This window comes from Lingula anatina, chromosome 4 (assembly GCF_051362555.1).
Source record: "Lingula anatina isolate TDL-2025a chromosome 4, LinAna3.0, whole genome shotgun sequence".
Classification (NCBI taxonomy): Eukaryota; Metazoa; Brachiopoda; class Lingulata; order Lingulida; family Lingulidae; genus Lingula; species Lingula anatina.
Genome location: NC_141770.1, coordinates 9,559,359 through 9,576,366, shown reverse-complemented (window position 1 = coordinate 9,576,366; position 17,008 = coordinate 9,559,359). Strand labels below are relative to the sequence as shown.

At 35.4% G+C, this 17,008-nt stretch overlaps 2 protein-coding genes across 2 annotated transcripts; one reads left to right on the top strand and one right to left on the bottom strand.

The window, feature by feature from the left end:
* Window positions 1-901: 901 nt before the first annotated feature.
* LOC106159440 (uncharacterized) lies at window positions 902-8,990 on the bottom strand. The gene is made up of 12 exons (XM_013535726.2): window positions 8,574-8,990; window positions 7,640-7,814; window positions 6,591-6,746; window positions 6,030-6,166; window positions 5,393-5,538; window positions 4,786-4,974; window positions 4,510-4,599; window positions 4,165-4,254; window positions 3,548-3,670; window positions 2,767-2,898; window positions 2,346-2,462; window positions 902-2,122 (listed from the first exon to the last, which is right to left on the bottom strand). The coding sequence occupies exons 1-12, from the start codon at window positions 8,584-8,586 to the stop codon at window positions 2,006-2,008; spliced, it is 1,485 nt and encodes a 494-aa protein (XP_013391180.2). The 5' UTR covers window positions 8,587-8,990; the 3' UTR covers window positions 902-2,005.
* A 507-nt stretch (window positions 8,991-9,497) lies between these two features.
* On the top strand, window positions 9,498-16,862 carry LOC106152400 (uncharacterized). Its single transcript, XM_013525952.2, has 5 exons — window positions 9,498-9,709; window positions 10,775-10,854; window positions 11,357-11,420; window positions 12,986-13,117; window positions 13,848-16,862. The coding sequence occupies exons 1-5, from the start codon at window positions 9,568-9,570 to the stop codon at window positions 13,937-13,939; spliced, it is 510 nt and encodes a 169-aa protein (XP_013381406.1). The 5' UTR covers window positions 9,498-9,567; the 3' UTR covers window positions 13,940-16,862.
* The last annotated feature ends 146 nt before the right edge of the window (window positions 16,863-17,008 follow it).

Genomic DNA, 17,008 nt, shown 5'->3' with positions numbered 1-17,008 from the left:
GAATCTTCGGACTACGTCATGCACCCGAAAATTGGTCCGTGGTCCTAGTACAGGGTAATCATACATCATCGATATCGTTTATAATCAATATCATATTTATGAAAGTAGGATGCATCTCAGAATGAAATTATTTTAGGGATTCTACTTACTCTTCCGACCGTCCACGCTTTGTCGGAATATTATGACGTTGTGTCCTGCACAAAATTATTTTATATATTTGATTATTATTATATATTTGGTATCACTTATAATGCACTAACAGCTAGATTACGTGTAGATAAGGTTGTAAGGTTGAAATAAAGGAGGGTTTGGAAATATTCGATACATCTTTATATATCGAAAAAGACTTCTGATTCTTACTACCAACGGATATTTCGATTTTAACGACAGGTGAATTTTGTTGCAATAGCTGATGCGCACTAATCTAAGGGGGACGCTATCTTAATGCATTCACATTTTAATTCTTTATTTAATTAATTTGTTAAAATATTTATTAAAATAGACCAACATGCCTCCTGATGTTGAGTAGAATATATAAAAGCTGGTGATAATACCAAAAAGTTGGAAACAAAAAGGTGTGCTAGTCTGTTAATCTGATTGCATTCTGCGAGAGTCCGCTGAGTAAGAGCGCATTACCTAGGTCGACAAAATTCACTCTGAATTTCATGGTCCCACATACATCGCATTAAGTGTAAACAATTATAAATTTTATAATCATTTTAAAAGATCGATCTGTAAGAACTTTTAGAATGTATTTATAGGCCTATTACATTTTTCGTCTCACAGAAATTCATTTTATTTTGGCACAGAACTTACGTACATGTACATCCTTTTCATTTCCAATCCACTTCTTTCCAGTAACAGGGTTCCTTTGAATTACTATAACACTAAAACCGACAAGTGGTATGAATAACTATTTTTATTTCCAGATATTGCAATTAAAATTGTAAGTTGAGTCAATTAAACATTAACACATTACGCTGTTACTCATTTGGTGCTTTAGTAAAGAATTAAGTATTTTTCTCTCAATGTTATAATATATTCGAAGTTATTTTAATTAGAGTAAGCAACTAGCTGCGGAGAGTACAACATTGAAAATCAATATATAACAGGAGAAAAACTGCCAATTAGACCACAGCACTGGGACATTAGCATGCTTATGTAAATAAATTAAAGCAATTATGTAAAATCTCTTACTACTTGATGTACTGGGCCTTTTAATTATGCTAAATATTTAAAAATGTTTTTGAAACAAAAATATTTCAAATGGGAACATAGTTAAATAAATATTTTTGAGGTAAATGACACCTTTGGACATAAATAATTGTGGTAAATGCCACACTGGTAATCTTTCTAGGATTTCAAACATACACATTTTAAAACTTCTTTGGTGTGAGACAATAAAGAAATAATCAAAATCAAAAAGTAAAAGGCAAACAACAACAACATCAACAACAGCAAGAACATTGCACGCCCTCTACCTTTAAGTCAAACATTTAAGTCATACAAATATATTCAAAATAATTTTAACATGATGCAAATGCTTTAAGTATACCACTTCAAGTGGATACACCTTTGGTCTGATTTGTACAGTATAAAGTCCTTGCAATCAAACCTTTTTTCCTACTGGCGCAAGCATTAATATACAAGCCCCATCTTACTTTTTTTTGCTTCCACTTATTGCTGCATATAAAAAATTAGCTTTCATTTTATCCATTTCCTGCCCATTGGTTATTATCTCTCTTAAATGAGGAATTCCTTCCCTCCCCCTGTCCACTTGAAATTTCAGGGGCAAATAATAAAATAAAGTCGACAAAATTTCCATCAAAAATCATCCACATTACTCATAAATACCAATTTCCTTTGAAGTAACCCCCCACCCTACATGTTTTATCTTCTGTTACATCATGATATGATCACGATAAAACTTTCTTAATAATTACCCAGTTCCAACAAGTCCACTGATTCATCTGCCCTATAAGTGCGTTAGGTGAGATGAACACAATCACTGGGGTTTCTCTGCATAAAACAATCCCCAGCGCTGCTCTCCGGTTCCTGAACAGCGAGCAATCTTCACTTTCCACCCTTCCACTATGTAGTTATAGTCCTCCTCTGAGAATTTCTGTACAAATGAAGATCAGTTTACATAGTAAGGCAATCTTGTAAAAAATAAATAAATAAATATAAAAAGGAGCCTATCCCTTTGCAAAAAATTAGCAAAAAAAGCATTCTTCAGTCACTAAAATGGCACCCCTTTCTAAACTTAATTTACTGAAATAACAATCTATAATTTTAAAATTACAAAAAAGTAAACATAAATATTTAAAGAAACATGGCAACCTTACCTTAATAAAGTCGTCTTTTATACTCTCTGTGCGTTTCAGCTCTCTCTGAAGTACATCTATGAAGTGGTCAGTGCGGTCCTCTGCTCGGACATTTACAAAACCCACCTTCTCTAGCAACTGTAATGAATTAAATATAAGTCTCTGATCTTCTTTAAAATCATGAAGTTGATTTATGGAGGAACAGCTGTTTGTAATGAAATTTTTTTAATTTAACACTATGACTCTTTAAAATGGAAAGGAACTGAAAGCCCACCTAGTCAATATCATGATTATATTCTCCATATATATATATATATATTTATTTATTTTTACTTTACACATAAACACAAACAGTATCTTTAAATATTGAGCAGTAGTCAGATGATACTTTTAAAGTTAGGACACATTTTCTTTTCTTTACATTCATGTACACTGGTTTTACCTTGCCATACTCTGTGGGAGTGAGGAGATGGTATCCACGCTGTGCTACATATTTCTGAAAGTTTTCAGAATGGTCTCCGTCACTGCAGCAGTAGTCTGAGATCAGCAACTTGCCACCAGGCTTCAGGAAGGACTAGAATTTATCAAAAAATTTCATCTCATTATTCTTAAAATAATCTTCTATCAAGCTGTTACTCATAGACACACAGAGACACAGTTAATGGGATTGATTCCTTGTTACCTAGATATCCCCTCTTATCCATCTACTAATTCTTGCTAAAGGTGACCGATTGCTTTAAAAAATACAAAAGTGGTAAAAAATACATCTCTAATAGTATCACTACACAGACTGATCCAACTCCACGGGGACTCTTGCTGAGTGCAATAAGTGGAATAGATTAAGTAGAGTAGAATATGGAAGAGCTGGTGATTATATGAGTATGATGGACCCAAGAGGAGTGGTGTTTATTACCTCCGCCAAGGAGGTTATGTTTTCACCCCTGTCTGTCTGTTATCAACATAACTCAAAAAATTATGGACCGATTTTGATAAAATTTTCAGGAACTGTCAGAAGTGGGCCAAGGAAGAGATGATTAGCTTTTGGTGGTGATCCGGATCAATAATCAATCAATAATCAATAATAATAAAAAATTGCTGCCTTGGCAGAGGTCTGCGCTCTCGTTTGTTAATCTGATTGCATTCAGCAATAGTTCCCTCGGAGTTGGATTGATCTACACAAAATGATAATTTCATTGGGAATGGGCCCTTAGATGCATGCTCACCAGTAATCTCCTGAACAGAGTTTCCTTGTCAGCTATGTGCAGGATGGTGTCCCTGCTGTAGACTATATCAAAAGACTCAGGCGGGTATTCCCTCTTTGTGGCATCTGCTACCTCAAACTGTACCTGTAAGATGAAAACTACAGAATATACATAAGAAATGACATCTTTGAGAGCATATTTAGCCATCCAGGTTGAAAAACCTTCATTCTACAGTGAAATTCAATTTAGAAATTAAGCCTCTTTTTTTTAATAATGTATATTTGAAGAAAATCGAACCATTTTTAGGAAATCCCGCCCACACAGTCTCAATTCATTGAGCCAGAGTGTGTACATGGTATATTGGGCCCCTGCTCATGTTCAATAATGTTTATTGATAGGGCATGTTGTAATAGGGCTAAAACTAATGTAGTCTACTATTATTTCTTCATGCAACTGCATAGCTCTCTCATTATAGCAAAAGAGTTGTAGCAAGAAACAAATAATGAAGTTTTGTAAAGTGAATTTAAAATGAGATTAAATTTAACCATATATAGTATAATAAATATACAATATCAATTGAAACAAATAAATACTGACAGCTTTATTTCAATGTTACAACCTTTTAGTGATATAATTACCCTTTTGTCTCTGATTTCATTAGCTCTCTCCAGACCTATTCCAATCATATTTTCTGACAAGTCCACAGCAAGAACATGTGCTCCATATTTCTGAAAATCAGACAGTCCAATGAATTTTTTTTTTCATTTTTTTTTTTTGGCAGAAAGAGAAAAATACATCAGATTCTTTAAAGTTATGCACAAGTGAAACTAAAAGTCTGCAGCAGGTGCTGAAGACCAAGTAAATAAATAAATAAATAAAACTGAAAATAATCTCAACTTTTACATCAGAATTTCTATAACGACTAATGGTTACCACACTTGTTTACAGAATAAACTTAACTTCTAAACAAACTAAGTTTTTACCTCTGCCATGTGGAAGGCACTGCCTCCAATTCCTGCTCCAACATCTAGTACACGCTGCCCAGGCTTCAGATCCAGCATCTTTACAAACTCCTAAAAATGGCCACAAATCTAATGAATTTAGCTTTTAATCTGACATGGTGACAAACTCCTAAAAACATTTAACAGACATGAGCCTAGGTTAAAAAAAATGTAGTACTTTTGTTAAAACATTTTGACTGGAGCAATAATTGTAAAAAAAATTCCTGAAAATGGGCAGAATACAAACAACATACGTACCTCCGTGGTCTCTAGTCCTCCTGTGCTGACAAAATGGCGGCCAAAGATCATCTCGTAGCGCAGGATCCCATTTCTAGAGTACTGCTGATTGTCCAGGAAGTCTTGGAATGTTTTGTGCCCAAAGGCAGCTGCCGTGTTTGAATGCATCTTGTGCATTAGCCAGCACACCTGGTTACTGTTATCCTTGAGCTGAATAGAAACAAAGGACAGAATAAGCAGTAGGCTGAAAACTGAAAATAAAAAAAGGTGAAAAAAAAAGCTTTTAAAAAATACAGCAGGGCTAGATGATGAGTACTCTGCACATTAACTTGTTGGCAAATTAACTGAATAGTCCAAGATTTTTAAAAGGCCTTTACTTTTTGACACATTGAAAAAAAGAAAGCTTTTTGGACTTAAAGACAGAAAACTACTCCTCAAATTGGTCTTCAGCAATTTTCCACTTACTTAATTATCAACCATAATCTCTTTAGCCATTTGGAAAATTCCAAAATATTGAAAAAAAAAAAATGTCTGTTGATAAGACAATTTTGTTAAATACTACAAATGGACATCAACTGCACGATGACTAGTTCACAGGCAAAGATGATACGACTACTAGTCTCCATACCTTGACATAAGTTTGTATAGACTTGGACAGAATAACTTCAAACAAATTCGTTCCGTCAGGTACTGGCACTGACACAGACTTGAACAAGTTGCTATATGTGGCAGGGTCACGATACTTGGTCGGGTTTGCTTCTCTTTTCTTATCACCTACCCAAAGATATTAGTATCAATATTTTGACTGGAAAATAGAAGCATATACCACAGGTATGCTACAGTTAGCAGTTATTAAAATTGTGTCACTTGCTCTTTTGATTTACCTGAGAATACCAGATGACATGCTCTCTGTTTATAATTATGCAGGAGTGCTTGCTTACATTAAATAATTCATGGTAGTCACACTCTTCAAGTGTGTGTGTGTGTGTGTGTGTGTGTGTGTGTGTGTGTGTATGTGTGTGTGTGTGTGAAGCACATTAGTCTCTGATTAATAATTGTAGTCTGTTTTCATTTTGCAATAGTATGTCATTAATTAACTAAGATTAAGAATGTCTGGAATAACTGATTTTTCTTATGCTGAAAATATTAATAATCTTTGCAAAATAATATGTGTATTAAAAAATTGACACATGTAAAAATGCCTTTAATTCCTAAAATAAACTCCAAAGCAGCATGCTGTTACTTATCACTACATACCACCTTACCTGACTGATGGAAGCACGACTCCCTGAAGAAGAAATAGCAGCCATCTTTCAGCCAGGAAAGGATTTTTTCCGCTACAGCTCTCACCTCCTCGTCTCCCAGGTACATAAACAGCCAGTTAGAAAACACCAAGTCATATCTAGAAAAAAATTTGACTCAGAGCAGGCATGTTTTGCAGCAAGCATGGTTAATTTACCCCCCTCCTCCTCCTCCTCCCTCTAACATGGCCTGCATGTATTTGCTGCAACTTAAAAATCACTGTGAAATCAGTTATATATTTAAGACTAGTAACATATACATAGCAATCAAATGACTTTTGTAGTGCCCTGTATTGCAAGTGACAGAATAAAGGCAATTTCATATTAAGTCAATAATGTTATAGAATTTGATAGATAAAAGCTTTATCTTAATTCCATGAATATATAGTTAAACTTGACTGCTTGTACATATATAAACACCAAAATACAAGATCATCTACTACCCTGGTTCTAAAGGGTGACAGATGAATCACTGATACATATTTCTTCATCTATTAAGTGTGTTTTAAATGACCACATGCTTACTTGCCCTCTGGCAGGTCAAGCTTTGTGACATCAGCACAGAGAAACTCCACGTTGCCACGGTGACCATTCAATTCTTTGTTCTTGTCCACAAACTTCTGCATAAAATCGACTGCCGTCACCTGTTTGGCCTTGTTAGCTAGTACAGATGTGAACCGTCTGCAAGAAACAGTATATGATAACAAATTAAAGAATGGATAGATAGAGAAGGCTTGATACTGTAGAATGATGTGGGAATAAGGAATGCAAACATGCAATCTTGCTTTACTTCAGAAGAAACACAAACGAATTGCAAAGTTCAAACAATATGTAAGTTTTTTTTCTTTTTTCTTTAATTAAAATACTTTATTAATAGAGGACACTAAAATACTTATGTACTGTTAACTGTATTTCACATTAAAGTTCATGTTAATTAGCAAATATTTTTACTAGCTCTGATATGCACTACAATTATTGTTATAGATATCTCAATCCTGAAACTTAGGGTTATTACCACCTTATATATTTAAGTGTCTCACAAGACATCTTCATTTAGGAGGCCATAAGTATTTTAATGTCACAAAACGTTCATAACACAGCACTTGAAAATTAACACCCCATTTCTATAGATTTTTAGATCAATGTATCCCTGTGGGGAGTCTCACTAGATTACTGTCAGCTTGGCCGGCTTAAGCGTCTGTCCCGCCTACTAAAAGCTGTAGGGGGGTAATTAACTATGGTGTCCGCTCGGCTGACTGCAATTTAGCCTGAACCCCCAGGGAGTTAGGTCGATCTAAAACTTAATCTTTAGATCGATCTAAATCTCTGGGAAAGCACCCTAAGTCCCATGTTTAGCAATCGGCTATTTCCAGTTTAACTTAATTTCTCCCTTTTACAGTAAATCAGACAGGTTTTGAATGCAGCCTTTGGTCTTAGGTTCATAAGCCAAGAAGAGACATTCTATATAATAATAATAATAATAATAATAATAATAATAATAATTATTATTATTATTATTATTATCATTATTATTATTATTATTATTATTATTATTATTATTTCCAAAATCCTACCCTATTCCAGATCCTAATTCTAACACAGTTTTGCCCTCTAAGGATGGAATCAGTTCCAGGATTTCTGGGATTTCCTCTTTACACAGCAGCTCTGCATTGCTGTCCAGCATCATTTCTTGGAGAGTTGCATCCTTGGAGTGGCTCTCCCAGAACTGGGTCATGTCATGACGGGTTTCTATGGAAACAAACCACATACTGTACATATACATTCAAAAAGTATCATCTCATAGCAAGTTAATGGTAATGTGACTGAAAAATATGCTCTGCCACTGAAATATGAAGTGAAATTATGCCATCAACAAAGAATTGGGGGAGATTGTCATTGCTACAATTTTTGTAAAATATTTAAATTTATATACTATACAGTATATACCATATCAGCTGAGAGAAAATGATTGTATTTCAAACACAGACACATATATACAATTACACACACACACACATACGTAGACACACATACACACACGCAGACAGGCAGACACACACACACACACACACACACACACACACACACACACACACACACACACACCGGGTCCCATATGTTTAGGATAGGCATATGGCACAGGTTGGGATTATTCGGAGTATTGGGGTTAGCATATGGGACAAATGGCACCTGTACGAAGTAGTGGGGAACTGACTACAGTTCCTAGTGGACTTCCAAACCAGTTTCACCGGGAAATAAAGAAATGTACATGTACATGTACAAGCGTTGCAGAGGGGATGCGGGGAGGGGGGGGGGGGGCTATGGGAGGGGGAGCGCGTTCTTGACAACATACGTACAAATAATATATATACATATATTGATTTCATAATTAATTTAGATCATCATAATTAATTCATTAATCTTCACTCAACAAGCGAATACAGATCTCAATATGGTTATAGTATATAGGATGCTCGAGATATCAGGTGTAATCCTACAGATGCTTACCGTCTGCAGCCATTATGTCTGTTGAATGTGTCCCGAGTCAGCGTCCTCAATGATTGTCAATCCCTGCTGCCGTGGGTTAAATATAGCCTTACTGAAGTTTATCTAGCCTTTGCACTCCGTGACTTTGACCCCGATGTATAATTTAAGAACACCGGCGCAGGTAACTTTCGGCAATCATTGACACATTCCGCAAGACCCAAAAAGCTGTACGCGTACCGCAGTGTAATATTTCGTCACCTTATGCAAATCAGGATAATTTCTTTGAAGACACGTTGCATATCCCTTATCATACCCTCCCTCTCTCCAAACACGCTTACACCAGACAGCGGAAAATTCCACACGGGTTTCCCCAGACTGCGCGGTTCGATCAGCTGAACATCTCCATTGATGGTTTTCGTGTACATGGCTTTTCCATACATAAGCCTCAATTTGAAACTGCGATATGAAAACAAATGGAGACTTAAAATGAGACCTTCGCTCTTACAGTTGTTTGAGTAAGTTTATCCCCATTTTTTCGGGAAAATTCACTTTGTTAAAACAGACGAAAGAGTACATAACAAAATAATCAATTATGATTTGACATTCTGGTGTCGACAGGGAAGGGATTTTTCAATGCAAGGAAACTTAAAATTGATGGACTTCGACAATTTGTTTTATTAGAAATAAAACAAGTGCGGATGTCCAGGATTATTTGAAGGAGGGGGAGGTCCGCTTGGCGTGGGATTCGGGGCCCGTTTAAGGACCCCAAAATGTTTTGCTTTTAAAAGGGCGAACAGTGCCATTTGGCACGGTTTAGATCTATAATTCAATTAGTCAAAATTCTAATTTCAAGAGGGTACAACTTTTTAGTGTTTTTTTTTCAGTAATCGAAGGGGGGGGGGACAGGACCCCCCTGACACCCCCAATCCGCCACAGTGCAAAATCGAAAATCCTGGCACCTAGCGATGACCTTCTGAAGTTAAGCTTGTCTTGTGACCTTTACTCGAGCGTAAGGATGGCTTCTGCTAGGTTAGTTAGGTGTGCAAGATCTCTATTTCGGACGAATATCAGTCTCTTTCCTCGACTTAGCACGAGTGCCAACCACCAAATAAGATGGCTAAGCTGCACACAAAACTTAACAAGTGATATTCCAAAAGGTAGGCTATTTATGACTGGTTTTGTTGAGGAAAAAGCATAGCTTTTCAACTCACTTGAGGCTGAGCAGGGATTGGCCCGCATGTGTGAGATATTTCCGACTATACTAGTAGTCTGACTGTTTAGGAGACATAAATAACATTTTTGAGATCGACACGGATCTTTTTTGTTCATTAGATGGCAGTCTCATCCGTATTTGTGTACTGGAGGTGGTATGGGCAGTGCATTGTTTTACCCTTAGTAGGTACCGGTATATCAGAAAAAAATAGAATGTGCCAGATATAAACACAAGTTATATCTTCTGAATAGTATTTTGATCCATAATGTTATACTTTTGTAATTTTGATATTGTCTCTAAAATTAAAGGAAATATCACAGTTTTTTAAATAGTGATATTAGGGCAAATGTGTCCTCCCATTATAGCCAGAAAGCTGTGACCACTCACCGCTTTTTTGCCAACTTAAAAACATACTTCACCTTGATCAATTTTCATGGGGTTTGTTGCATAAAATCATAAATATTCTGTACTTTAACAAAGTATTGAAATTTAGGCATAGAAGATTTTTGTATAGGTGCTGGTCACTGGCAGGCAAGTGCTGCTGCAGGACATGATTGACTGTGGCACCTCTGGAGCATTCTGATATATATCTAAACCTTAGTAGTTTATTTGCACAGAATTCATGCATTAGCTCTACCAGTGATGATTTTTTGATATAGCACTAGTACTAGTAGCAAACACATAATTGCATCCTACAGTGATTGGTTATATGGTTGTGCCCTTTTTTAAGGCCACAACTGCTCATGAAAACTTCTGAACTTAATTTGAGTTAAAAAACTGAGAGCATTTCTCAAATGTGCTCACCATATTTAAAACCACCTCAGGGCAAGTGATAGAAGTCATCAAAACTTTGGATGAGTCGCCAGAAACTATCAACCAGTCACCATATGACAAGGGTAAAATTAAGAGAAAGATATTCAAGCCCTTTAAATGAAATTATAGCTATTTGTGAACTTAATTTGAGTTAAAAACTGAGAGCATTTCTCAAATGTACAAACCATATTTTCAGACCGCCTTTACACAGAAGAACACGAGTGGGTGAAAGTGGAAGGAAGCACAGGGCTAATAGGAATCTCAGACTATGCCCAGGTTATATAGAATCCATGGTTTTAATACAGGGCTTGACATTAAGGGTGGCCCACTGGCCCTGGGCCACTGAAAACCAACCTAGGGCCATTGAATCGCTGGGGTCACTGGCCCAAAGAGCAAGTAAAATGTCATGTGTCAAATCATCCTTGCAACATTTACCAGTACCTCGGGCCAGTATCGAAATAAGTTGGTGTCAAGCCCTGTAATAGTTCTTGTCATCAAGACAAATTTATGATTTGTTGAACACTTTCATTAGCTATGCGTTTTCATTGAATAAATTTAAAGTTTCATTGGTGTAAAATAACAGAGGTTAACCATAAATTTGTGATTAATTTGTAAATTAAAGAAAAATAAGCCATTTTGATGTATTTTTTATACATTTTTACCTTAACACATTGTTTTACTAGCTTTCATAGCTCCAGACCTTAATTGTATGTTAGTGGACCAATCTTTAAGAAATCAGGAAGTATTACTTTTGTCTTAGGTTTAGTTTCTTTTTCAGGCTCAACTTGGGGACCTGGTATATGTTGAGCTGCCAGAGTTAGATGCCGTTTTCACCAAAGGAGGTAAGTGTATACTGCTAGACCCAGGACTGTGAATGGGGGAGAGGGGGGGGGGGGGGGTTCGATGGGTAGGTGAGAAGTCACTAGTAAATAAAGTTAAATTTAAGTTTCATTTGTCAAAAATAACAGAGGTTTACTGTAAATTTATGATTAATTTGTAAGTTAAAGATAAATAAGCCATGTTGATGTTTTTGTACTGCTAGACCCAGGATTTTGTCATTGGATGGGTGGGTGAATATAGAGTATAAACATTCAGGCCCGTAGCCAGCAATTTCAAAGGGGGGGTTCTTTTTCTGAAAAAGTGGACCTTTTGCCATATAATCCCCATGTACATAGGTCAAATTTTACCCAGAGTGGACCTTTTTCCAGCAAAAAGGGGGGTTCTTTCGAACCCCCCGAACCCCCCCTAGCTACGGGCCTGACATTAGACAATTGGGGATTTTACTAAAACATACAGGGCACGGGGATGGAAAATTGGTTGGTTTTGTCTTGTTTGGTCTGTCATACTGTTTTTTTTTTAAAGGAAAGAGGTACCTATGAAGGGAAAGAAGAGGGCATGCCCACTGCCCTCCCCTCCTCTCTCAATCCATTATTGTTATGTTAGACTGGGTTCCCATGCCTAGATTGATCTAACTGGATCAACCCATCTCCAAGGTTTTTCTCACTAAATTGCTTTAAGCCTAAATGGCTTATAGTATGTATGGGACGCCTACTGAAGCCACTAAATGATAGTTAATTACCCTCTAATAGCTTCAGTGGACGTGCGAGACATCTAAGCTGCTTAAGTTGATAGCAATTTAGTGAAAACCCCCTTGGAAATAGATCAATCCATAGTTAGTATGATAGTCTCTGGGAATGGTATCTTATTCTTCTGATAGAGGGCAGGCCCGTAGCCGGGGGGGGGTTTGCTGGGAAAAGGTCCACTCTGGGTAAAATTTGATCTTTGTACTTGAGGATTTTATGGTAAAAGGTCCACTTTTTCAGAAAACGAACCCCCCCCCTCTGAAATTGCTGGCTACGGGCCTGGATGGTATGTCTGTACCAAAGCCAAAGATAATTAATGGAAGACGATATCATAAATCAACGCCTTTTACTTTTCGTAGCTTAATAAATCAGATATATTTCTGACCGAAAGATGAAAATTGCCACCATTCACTATACACCTGCCTGGAAGAGCAGCCCATTACTACATGTAAATATGCATGTAATAGTCTACTCCAGTCCCCATGCCAAAAACTTTAAAACCTACTTTGAAACTCTGAGATTCTACAGTTTTGACGCAGAGAAAATATAATTGCAGTTACTAGTAAGGTTATACAAATGTACCTAATTTTACTGCATGTGTTGTGGAACCATTGTTAACACTGTATGCTAATCTTAAGAAAAATTGCTTTTGTGTTAACTTAAAGGAGATATTTTTTTGCTGTTATGAGATATCCTTTATAGATTTCATATCTGGTCTTTACGAATCTGTTGATTTTGGGAACAATATCTCCATCCTGGAGAAAATATCTCAATGGAATTTAAAGTGAATAGATACCTTTATATATTTTTGATTTCTGTTCTAGATGTGTGTGGGACGTTGGAAAGTGTGAAAGCTGCTAGTGATCTGTATTCACCAGTCTCAGGGCAAGTGATAGAAGTCAACAAAACTTTGGATGAGTCGCCAGAAACTATCAACCAGTCGCCATATGATAAGGGTAAAATTAAGAAAAAGATATTTATTGTATAATAAGCCCTTAACATGAAATTATAGTTTGTGACTTGGAGCTACAAATTATTGAATTTGATAGCCTAATCAGTGACTTTGGTGATAGCTGAATCAGTGCTCAAATGTAAATTATGACTGTATTAATACTGACCTTGAGTGTGGGTGTTCCAAGTCACAACTGGCGATTGATGCTTATGAAGCCTAATATTTATATGGTCTGGGTGCTTACCCAGTAGATGCCATTTTAAATGTTTTGCCTTCTGTCAAGAAATCGAAGGTATAAACAATATTCTCATTTGCAAAATTGTTTTGAAAAGATGAGTTGCAGATATGGTTTCATTATTTTTTTTTTCTTTAATTTTCATAACTGATCACTTTAAAGGTACATTTGCTTCCTTGAAAACAATCACAAAGGCAGTGCATCATTTATCAGAAGAATTCATATTGTTCAGAAAGATTCAAATTTGATTTTTTCATTGATTGAAAGGGAAGTGATAAACCTCTAACAATTTATTGAAAACGGCAGTGTATTGGTGGCAACATGTTGACATTTTTCTAGGTAATTCTAAAATGTTCACCCTCTGTAGACCATTGTACAGAATATTTCATGGGTCAGTGAGACATTTTGTACAAAAAAAAAAAAAAAAAAATGAAATAAAATAAAAAATAACATAGACCAGAACTCGATGACAAACGTCCCCTACAAATTACTTTTCTAGGTTGGCTGATGAAGGTTGAATTGGGAAACTCAGAAGAACTGAAAGATCTAATGGATGCTGAGGCTTACAAGGCTTTCATACAAGAAGAATGAAATTTGTGATTATGAGATAAGGTCCCAGTCACTAAATTTTTTGATTCTTTAAAATGGTTACCTCTCGATTATTATGCGTATATACATGGTAGAATATTACATGAAACTTAAATGAAGAAAATTGGTGGGGTATAATAAGTAAATGTGTGGAGTTGACAACCATGTGTGTTAATTTTTTTTAAATTGATTCATTGATGTAAGGGATGTTTATAAGGGAATTGTAGGTCTATGTATGAGGTATTTTTGAAGGTCATCTTGATGCACAGGTGGAAGCGTACAACATGTACAAACATGCACATTAAATTTTTGCTATTATCATAAGAAAAAATGAATAAATAGATTATTAAATAGTTAAATCATAATATTACTATTATCAAAAGCTCTTTAAAATACTGACTTAGTTGTAGGAAATTAATGAGATTCTAAGGTAATGATAGGAGTAGTCTTACGTTCCGTTTTTTTTTATTTCACTATTGGTAATTAGGCAGCATTTTTATACACTTCTCAATGAATCTGCGCATTTAAAACTCAAAAATTGCCAACTCTATGCATTTTCTGCCATTTTACCGCCATTATTTTAAGCTTGTTTCCCATTGTTTTTGAGGTGTTATGTCATTATTAATGACATATTATATAGTGGATGTTAATATTTTGAGTTCTGAAATGTTGTCAACTTGTGTTTCTTGTTGTAGATGTTTTGTACCAACCTGAAAATTGTACTTTTCCTTGAAAACTTCTTATTTCTCAATCAACTGAGACTAACTGTTTTATTTGTGGTTCTCTTCCATGATTATGAAAGTTGTGTGTCAATGAATTTTGATTTTCTTGTTTGAAATTGTTAGTCCAAAAATATTCCAGGCCTCTTTTTGCTATTTGTTGGTGAAGCGCATTGGATGGTATATTACTGATGAAAAAAATCACTGGTGTTAGTTAAGTTGTAAAAAGTGATTGATGTACGTTGTTTCACAAATCATTCTGCTACAAAATTCGTAGGTAACCTCTATCTGCATGTTATTTTACATTCATACTTAAAGGACAATGAAAACATAAATGATATGTATGTAATTTTTACCTAGTACCTCTGTTTTGCTTTTATTAAGCAATCAACAATGTCAATTCTTCATGGTGTTTTTGTATTAAATATTAAATATTAGTAACACTTACTTATGCTGTATTACATGTGGAGTTGGGGGTCATTTGGAGCCCAACTATAAAGAAAAGTTTGAATCATGTCTAAGACACAGTGTGAGATTGTATAAGAAAGAGGGGGGTCATTAATGTAGTCTAAGGGTGCTTTCCCAGAGGTTTAGATCTATCTAAAGATTAAGTTTTAGATCGACCTAACTCCCTGGGGGTTCAGGCTAAATTACAGTCAGCCGAGCGGACACCATAGTTAATTACCCTCTTACAGTTTTTAGTAGGCAGGACAGATGCTTAAGCCGGCTAAGCTGACAGTAATCTCGTGAGACTCCCCACAGGGATAGATCGATCTAAAAATCTATGGAAATGGGGTGTAAGGACCCTCAGATGCTGCATAATTCAGTGCACTGTAGAAGTATTGTACATGTATTGTACATGTACATTGTACATGTATGTGTGGTTAATACTGCTTCCTATTTTCACCAAAGCGACAGAGACTTAAGTGCTGTCATATTTGCTCTGATTTTAACATTTATCTAGCATCTAAGTGAAAAAGTAGTATAGCAAAGATATTGATATTAATGTGGTACTAGTACACCAAAAGGTGAAAGATGTTGAAAAGGAAATTATGCCCTTGGGCTTAGACATAGCTATTAGTTTTCTGATAACATCCACTACCAGAATACTATATATATATATATATATATATATTATTATTATTATTATTATTATTATTATTATTATTATTATTATAACACATCCTATGTACATTGAGTGTACCACAGATGTATTTGACACCTGTCGTTACTTTCATTAATATAATAAACAAATAAGGAAAGTTATGTATGTAATACAATACTATTTGAGTAAGGTCAGTTAATTACAAGCTTATTGTGGATTCAGAATAGGAGGCACAGGGAAAAACAGTTGAAATAAAAAAAAAGAAAGGTTATTTATTTTTTTAAAAAATGTTTGTGTATGGTAGCCTGGAGCAACATTAAATTCACAATCTACCAGGGATGTGATAATTTGAGCACATTCAGAAGAGTGGACTAACAGATCTGTGGATCAAATATGGCGACCCACTAAAAAGCTTGTTGCTTAATTCCTGATTAGACACAGAAAAGATTCGCTGTAGCAAACATTCAGGTGGGTTGGCTATATTTGATCTGCTGATCTTTAAGTCCGCTATTCTGAATGCGCTCCTTCTTATCAATTTGCATGTTGGTTTTTTGCTTGGACGAGTAAACATTTTATTCATCCAAGGGCTGTGGTGGTATACTATTTTGAATTATTGTTTTTAAAATACATGGTATTGCGATGTTGGTAGTGAATGGAATAATTGCAAGTTGAATAATTGTAAAACACTTTTTTTTTTTTTTTTTTTGTGAAAAATGGAAAATATTATTTTATTTTATTGAATGGTCTGAAGAAGTGAGATGGTGAATTTTTTTCTCTCCTAGTATCATAAGTATTTCACTCAAAAGGCACTCAGGGTCACAGTTTGTTAGTACAGTTGAACGGAAATATTTTTTTCTCTTCTGATGCAATCAATCCACTTGCTTCTTACAGCAGAGCACTGCAAGTATCACTGAAAATAAAATATATTAACCAAGGGAGGTTATTTTGTGAAAGAAAAAAAATGGTGTGAGTGTATTATAACTCATTTACCTTTCAATAACAGGTGCTAGAAAATGCTTATTTGGTCTTGATAAATTCCAGTTGATTATTGAGCATGAATATTGTCTTAGTATTAATAAACTAAATTAAGTATTGATACCTATCTGTGATTCTGGCCACTTGAATTTCAGTCTGAGCTAAATGATGGTTGTAAGGTGGGCGGGGTAAACAGACCTAGACTTCATGATCCTTTTCATATTTCCGAAGTTCACATTTTTTTTTACAGTTTCCACATTGTATCTTCACATT

Excerpts from the sequence above, each read along its gene's own strand:
- LOC106159440 (XM_013535726.2), bottom strand. Across the intron at positions 4,975-5,392 it reads CTATACAAACTTATGTCAAG|CTCAAGGATAACAGTAACCA; the intron begins GTATGGAGACTA and ends GTTTCTATTCAG. Across the intron at positions 2,899-3,547 it reads CTCTGTTCAGGAGATTACTG|TCCTTCCTGAAGCCTGGTGG; the intron begins GTGAGCATGCAT and ends GATAAATTCTAG.
- LOC106152400 (XM_013525952.2), top strand. The coding sequence starts at position 9,568 with ATGGCTTCTGCTAGGTTAGTTAGGTGTGCAAGATCTCTATTTCGGACG. Across the intron at positions 11,421-12,985 it reads TGCCGTTTTCACCAAAGGAG|ATGTGTGTGGGACGTTGGAA; the intron begins GTAAGTGTATAC and ends TTTCTGTTCTAG. Across the intron at positions 13,118-13,847 it reads CCAGTCGCCATATGATAAGG|GTTGGCTGATGAAGGTTGAA; the intron begins GTAAAATTAAGA and ends TTACTTTTCTAG.